Raw genomic sequence first — 8,141 nt, 5'->3', positions numbered from 1 at the left:
CAACTATCATATCATGTTTACCTTTTTAAATGTGTACCTATACATTACCCTCCTTAAAAAATGTCGTAACCCTTTTCGGAGATAAACTTTATTTTTCGCTGTGCCTTCTAATTGATTCCACCAATAGTTTTGTAAGCTATTTGTTGTTGCTTGGAGCTAAGAAAAGGCACAAGGACAGATGGTCTGGTGTCTGCCTGAAGTCCTGAATGTGGCATAACTACACATGTATATAAACACAGTGCATTTCAGCCATCCCATGCTTCAACATAATTCAAAGCAAATAATATAATAACCTTACCAGTTTTGAGAATTTAAAATGTGAACAAAAACAATTTCACAGAAGTTTCTCTCCCATATGGTTTGAAACCTGATGGAACATAAAATCTACCTACTTTCATGTGTCTTTTATTGAATTCAGTCACAAGTTTGCATTACATAAATGCTGTTGAATGTTCAAATAGATTTCACCTCCTACTGTAATCCACCGTTAATGTTAAAACACACTTACAACTCAATTATTTCTTCTCTCTTTGGAGCACTCGGGAGCCATCTTGGAGTGCAGTCATGTGGCCTCTATACTGGGCGGCGGCAAGGACCTATGCCCCTTATATCACCTTCCCCGTGGCCTTCGTAGTGGGAGCAGTGGGCTACCACCTGGAGTGGTTTATCAGGGGGACCCCTATACCTCTGGAGCAAAAGAGCATCTTGGAGCAGAGGGAGGAGAGGAAGCTGCAGGAACAAGAGGGTTTGGACAGCACTCAGGTGGTTAGCCTGAAAGAGAAACTAGAGTTCACACCTAGAGCTGCTCTGAACAGGAACCGTCCTCAAGAGAGCTAACCCGTGTTTGTGAGAGACTTGTGTTTACCCTTTCCAAGAAGGAAGATTGGAGGGGGAACCAGAGGGCCCATACTTCTCATTTACCTCAGCCATACACATGCTCTCCTATAACAGCTTGATGTGTACATTTCTATTGGTGGAGCTAGAGGGTAACTGAAAAACATATATTTGTTTTTTAATCAAGTCAAATATAGCTTTTATGTTCTGTATGTGATCCAGTCACCGTCTTCATGATGTCGCGCATGCCTGATCGTGCTTTGAGCATTAACTCAACGGAGACACTGTAATTCATATACTTTACGTATGAACCTTCTTGGTATCCCAGTATTCTGTTTTATTTATATTTAGTTGTGGTCCTATGACACGAATGTAAATGGATCCCTGCTGTTAAATGAAATACATGATACAAGAGTTGACAAAGATGGAATATCTTTAATGTTTTAAGCCTGTCAAGAGTGTTTATCCCTTTAATACTTTCTGTATGTGTAGAAAGGACTTATTGTGAACATAAAAGCGGAGGAAGCGAAGAGAGACAGCTCTTAGTTCATGTTTTTCTCATGTAACGTTTCAATGGTATGCGACACAATAAGCCAGCAGTGTGGGGGGTCTCTCAGGAAGTTTAAGCTGCTTAGTCCTGTTCTTTGGAAAATCGAAACAATACTTTCATCCTAAAAAGTCTGGATGCTCTGGTGTTACTTGAACAAATGATGATCAATAAAGGAAATGTGCTTGTACGCTTGCTACTGTATACTCACGTTTCAGTAAATGTTCTCTCAAGAATCTTCTTAGTCACCAGTTCCAGCTAATGATGTCTTCCGATAAAGTTACATAATAGAAGTTTTGGTTAATGTCACTTGTGTTTCAGCAGCATTGTTTCCCATTCAGGTCCGGACAAATATCTGGTCCCGCTTTATTGCCAAACAATACCTCTGCCAAGGAGATAACGTGACATCAAAGTCAAAGGAAGGAAGTAATGACTTTGCTTATTTAGCTACAAGGAGGAAATTATTTGAGTGGTAACACGGTAGACAAAGCAATGATGAATAGGGAAATGGCTAACTCACCTTTTGGAATTTGACCTGTGGACAATTCTGGTTCCTCTAGTATGATTATAAATTATAAAAGAAAAGACCAACCCATTCCCAAAGTCTGGACTTTTCCAAGTCCAACAAGTCCTTAGTTAAGCCCAAAACCCCAAAGTGCGGGCTTATTCACAGACAATTATTCCAGGAGACAAACATTTCTGCTTAAAAAAAACAAACTTTCACAGTCAAATCTTTTAACCTACTCCAGATCATTATAAAATTGGACATTTTTAGAATTCAAAAACTTTAAGTTTGTTTACCTAATACCTCGTTTATAACACAAAGGCACAACATTCATGATTCCAGTCTGAGATGTGGTTAGCAACAACATAGTAGGAAATAGCATTTATTTGCCCCATAAGGCAAACATGAAAAATGGGTCAACTACAAACACAACTTTTTTCAACCCTTATATAATAAAATGCATAATTGTATGCTATAATAGCCATGGGATCATTATTGTGTTGCCAATGGGGACATTTTTGGTCTTCCGCAAGTAAAAAAAAAAAAGAAGACTGCTAACCTCGCCCACCTCATGTTAGTGAATGTTTCCAACTCTGTACTCATGTTGACTTTATTTCAAAAATAAGGGCACGCTGTTTCATGAGAAGATCACCAATTCATCCTTTTATTTACAGCCCAGTATGCTTGCTGATAATTAACAGGATCATAACAGATTTAGTTAATTAAAGCCACGTTTAAAGAACAGGGACTAAAGGTGAATCTACTTGTGTGATCTACTTTGATTCATCTTTAGTGGGACAACTATAACAGTGAGCATCGATGCAGTGACTGTCACAGTTTATGTATAGCCCATATTGGTGCATTTGATAAACATCTTATCACTGAAGTGCCAGATGTACAATAACATAAGTTATGAGGGAAAACATTCCTCCCTACAGAACAAGGCTAACATTCACTTAGTCCTTATAAGGGCAGCTTTCTTTATCTCACAATCCATTAGTAATGTCACAAATTTATATAATACATTGACAAAAACTGTGATTCATCTTCGACGAAACCTGATGATGGTATGCTTTTTTTGAAATGTTATAGAGCTCAAAGAATATTTTGTTGTCAACTTCAGCACTTCAGTGTCATGTACCCGACATGACCTTTGATCTCCCTGTGTCGGCAGTAGGAGGGAAAAGTTTCCACAGATTGAATCAAGAGATCTTTATTCTCACTATTATGAAAACACCAGTAGTGATGTGGTCGGGAACAAAGCGTTTAATAAGAATCCTCCATTGATTGAAGATGGTGAAGTAACTGGTGTGGTAAAACAGAAAGAGAACTTTATAAAGCTTTTAAAATCCGACACATAGTAACTCGCAAGCACTTAGAGAGATGTCTCACAATTATTTTGTTGTTGCTTTTACTCCAGTCCCGCGGCCTTTCCTGCGTTAAATAATGAAACCGAAAGGTCCATCTTTCCCGAGCCCAAGGAGCTCTCTTAATGGATGATAAGCTTTTCATTGTGCCAGGATAACTTCTGCCATGTTAGCCGGCCAGCTAGTGAAAGGGAAAAGACCATGAGGTTCAGATTTACATTGGCACCCGAGTGGAGAAAGCTTTGCTATCCGCAGTCATCAGCTTGATCTCCCCTCTTAAGTTTACTATCAGACGAATGACCCGCTTCAATCCTGTGACCCTGCTTGTGCATGCTCAGAAAGGCAATTACTTCAAGCTGTTGGAAGTTTCCATATGAGAGTTAGGATGAGGAGGTGGAGGGGCAGCTACATGATGTCAAGAGAGTTGACAAGGCGTGTGTGTACTCCTGGGAAAAATCAGAGGACATGTCGCCTGTCTAACAATGGCCCAGAACTGGACAGTACTGTGGGAACGGAGCATCGAGGCTCCTGGGAAAGGAGGAGGGGGATGTTGGAGGTGCTCCATTGTTCTTGCCGGGTGATGGGGATAATGGGTGCGGGTGATGCTGGCTGTACCTTTTTTTTTTTTTTTTAAGGAGGTCCAATCCAACATCCTGAGTGGACAGGCCGGAGACGAAGTTCCCTTTGCTGCAGGAACAATAGATGCTGTCTGCATGCTGGAAGGGCCCCACATCCCCTATTAAACACACACACACACACACACACACACACACACACACACACACACACACACACACACACACACACACAGCATCCAGGAATACAGGTAGTGCTGTATATCAAACTCAAACACAGACAAGAAGCGGAAACGTAAACATTTGAAGAGGCTCACACTTGTAGGGGAAGTCGAGGATAAAATATATGGATGTACATTTCCACATTGAGATTTTAAGAATGAAAAATGTGCTCTAAACTCTCTGACAGCCAGGATGCAGTAATATTGGACTGACTAAACAGACTGAGACCCAGTGCGTCTCAATAATCTAATACAAACATACTTTTTGGTTTTGATTTTTTAAATCTCCAATAAGATCCTGATCAGAAAGGTTTTCCATTCTGTATAACTCTTTCCAAAAATTCTATTTTCAGTTTACTAAGTCTGATCCATGTGGTATACATATGTGTTTTTTAGGTGTTCTTTTCGAATCATTTAGTCTGAACTACTAGTTTTAAGTCTGCCTCGATACAGCCGTATGTTACATTTTGTAAATGACATTCCGATTTAGAGTAAAATTGACGATAAAGGGGTGGCTACTTTGCGATTGTGGCTGCAATGTTATGCCGTATGTGGGTCATCAGCGTTTTCATCTTAACATTTAGGTTATAAGGTGTGATAAGGTTTACCACTTCCACAATTTGTTTTTCGGTTGACGACAGGTAATTGTAACATTTTGGTTCTGCAAAAAAAACTTTTTCAGCATTCAGTTGAACTTTGCACACTACTCGTGACTATGTCCACTTCTCATACAGTCTATAGGTGCCATCAGTCCTAACGTCTACCTGTAGTTGAGCTTGACATCAAATAGCTCAAGAGAGACCACCAAATAAACATATACAAGCAAGCCTTCTGCATGCCCCACCCCAACTCATACACACACACTTTCTGAGAGCTATAAGTGGTACCAGCCCTTTCTAATTGACTCCAGGCTCACAGCGGGCACTTTGCCCATTTCCCTCATCCTTCACTAGCCTTTGATGGAGCGGCCTCGACTTTGGGTCAACACAGCATCGGGGAACTGAGACAAAACAATGCAACAATGCCCACTGCAGCCCAATTGTCAGGGTGAACAATCCCAAGCGACCGACCCTGCATAAAAAATATACAGGAACAGGAAACTGATAGAGACCTACTTCCTATCCAAAAGTTAAATTTAGTAACGGCTCGAAGCATTTTCTCTTGTTTTGTTGAGCAGCACAAATGCCCAAATTAAGGACTGGCTTGCTTGAACAGAATATTGTTATGGATACAGAGAATGCTGTGTGACGGTATCCTGTGTATGGTTGAAACAAAGAGAGTTGGCACACAACGCATTGTCTTTCACAAATACACACGTAAAAAAATCCCTGAAAAGTGGTCTTTGCTTTGCAAGGTTCATTATTTCCAATAAATAATTCGAATAAATAGATCTTGCATAACTTTGACAACCTTATTCCCCCTTGGTCTAACTATTGCTTCTGTTTTTCAGTGCCTTCAAGCACTGAGTATCTCTGGCAAGCTCATATTCAAGTCTTTTGGCAGTGCAGTGGGCAGAAAGTATGATAACAGAGCAACTCATTTTCAACAGGCCTGGCACATACTTTAAAGACCAGCAGGGCTGAGTGTGCCTAATTTTAGGCTAATCCAGAATTCGCAAAGAGGTGGGCCGTGAGGCGGATGTGGGTCTGGTTAGCGACAGCTAGCAGCTAGCGACCTGGGGCAGCACCCAGCTGTAACTCAAAGCAGCTCACCACCTTATTAATAATCCATAATTGTATGCCACAATATAATAAAAAGGGTGGTGTTTGAGTATTTGCATATATAAACTAAACTGTTTTTTAGTACCAGGCATTAAACCTGTTTAGTTCTACTGCTAAATTGGGCCTTATTGATTTGCTTTTGAAAGTAGCCTCATGTGGTCATTTGAGGAACTGCTGTAAGGATAGAGTTGCCATGAATGTTGGCCTTTTTTAAGACCTGCTGGAGCCCGAAGTCTACTCACCGCCACTTTGAACTTCTTTCCAGTCTAAAAAGTTGTGCACTGTAGTGTATTTGTGCATGTGTGAACACTCACCATGAGATGTTGCCTTTCTTTAAATGTGTGAACAGCGTGAGGAAATGCATCAGCAGTGACTCCAACAATGTCAGGAAACGCAGTGAGAATAGCAGCTGATCCCAGAGGTTACATGTACAGCCGTTAAGGATGACCTGTCCCACAGATTGAGGTCTTCCCAGCTAATAACTCCTACTTTTATGTACACAGCTTTACACAAACAATTATATGCATTGTCAAGTTTTTGTGGGAATATCCTCAGAAAGTAGTGTGTGTCTGATTTGATTGTTTTGGGACAAGTCTAGATGTGAGAATCAAGTAACCAACCAATGACAACTGCTTGATTGTAAGGCTGCAGTTTCTCTGTTGGGTAGATATTAACTGTAGAGGAACAAACTGGAATGTTGTTGTGAAAGAATATCACAGGGCGTTGGGTTTCTTCAGTTTGATCGGCTATAAGGAAGATGAATGTAACAGTGAGCGCTGTTCCGCTGACGGCTTTGGTTGGCAGCAGACGGCCGATATGGGTCGCCCTGTGCAATCTGTTCCGTGACCCTCTGGCTTTTTGTGAAAACACACACATGAACAATCGCATGGACGCATGCACAAGTGCGCACACACACACTGAGATAACAAGAGTGTGAGGATATGCCAGCCAACTTTTTGTGAACATGCATTGAACTGGGCAGCTTTAGCAGGCTCTGTTTGGATTGTTCTCTCAAAAGTATCTGCCAATTTATCCTCAGCAGGGAGAGGCTGCCCACAATAAAAACACATTCCACTCTGAGGACAGATTATTATTATTATTAGATCGTAAAACATTTTGATAAAACCGAAGCAATGAAAGGAAAGGAAAGTGTTTTTAATTTTTGTTTTCAGCTGCTGTGTTACCGCTCTCATTTGGCCTCACACAGTTGAAGGGGTTTGTTTTATGAGAACCTGTCTCACTTGAATTTCCCATAGACCCTCTTTCCTGCTATAGATACAGCTAATCGTCATGGAGAAAGTCCGGTGAATTACTGGAAATGAGCACTGTATCCCAGAGTGCTTCGGCGGCAATTCTGAAAAGACATATGGCTGCATTCATTCAGAGCCTGGGCGAGCACCTTTGTTGAAGTTGCTGGATTTTATCAAATGCTTTCAACAAAAAACAGCTTTTAACAGTCAGGACTCCACAGGGGGTATTAAATAGAGCCTGTATAAAGAGCTGTTCCACCTTGTATGAACTTTTACTGGCATATAATTGATGCCTTTCTCCCCCCGTGCAGCCAGAGCTACGGATTTGAAAACAGCCAATAAATCAGAGTTAATTCCCTCCATTTTCCCCCCTGAGAAGGTATTGCTCACGATAGCCTGTAGGACTCTTCCACTTCTACACACCTCCTTCCATCTATTCTTCCCAAAAAGCTTTATCTTGAGTGATTCAGAGCCTCCCTATTGTGGCAGTATTTGGATAGCAGTCGGACACAGAAGCAATACACACTATAGAGACATTCTCCCTCCACAGACATCTCATCCCTTCAGAGGGGAAAAGGTAATACAACCATCATGTATGGAACGCAGTCTCTGTATAAAATCCATAGTATATGTTTCGCAAAGGTTTCACGCATTCAATGACATGGACTTTAACAAAGATGACTTGTGACTTCCCTTGGACTTTGCCTTTTTACTTGAAAATGATAACTATAAGCCGAAAGATTAAATAAATGTTCCAAAAATAAATAAATTTCCTTTCATACACTGAATCCACCAATCTACCCCATTCATTCTCAGAAAATTGACAATTCACTCCCCAGATCCACTGAGTTTGATCTAATCCAACAGGATCCACACAATTTGCTGAAGCAAACCATGAAGAAACCAAAAGACAATTTTGTTTGCATACAAAAACTATGAGGTGGGCAGCAAAAAAGGAAATTTCAAATTGGCATTACATTTGGTAAAGGGCGCATAATAACTTGATTAACTCATCAAGGTTTAAGACTTGGGACTTGAGTTTTGAACAGGAATAGTGCGGTAGTGTTTGTGTTGTATCGATATGAAAACTATAACAACAATTGACAATGTCATCATTCATT

The 8,141-nt window shown here is 40.6% G+C and overlaps 1 protein-coding gene across 1 annotated transcript; it reads left to right on the top strand.

Annotated features, from left to right (window-relative positions):
* Positions 1 to 536: 536 nt before the first annotated feature.
* Positions 537 to 1,608, top strand: smim12 (small integral membrane protein 12). Its single transcript, XM_010779581.1, has one exon. The coding sequence runs from the start codon at positions 565 to 567 to the stop codon at positions 835 to 837; it is 273 nt and encodes a 90-aa protein (XP_010777883.1). The 5' UTR covers positions 537 to 564; the 3' UTR covers positions 838 to 1,608.
* Positions 1,609 to 8,141: the final 6,533 nt, after the last annotated feature.

The sequence above is a fragment of the Notothenia coriiceps genome, unplaced genomic scaffold (genome assembly GCF_000735185.1).
Source record: "Notothenia coriiceps isolate Sejong01 unplaced genomic scaffold, NC01 NC01_scaffold00020471, whole genome shotgun sequence".
NCBI classification, from domain to species: Eukaryota; Metazoa; Chordata; class Actinopteri; order Perciformes; family Nototheniidae; genus Notothenia; species Notothenia coriiceps.
This window is presented reverse-complemented; position numbering and strand designations above follow the sequence as displayed.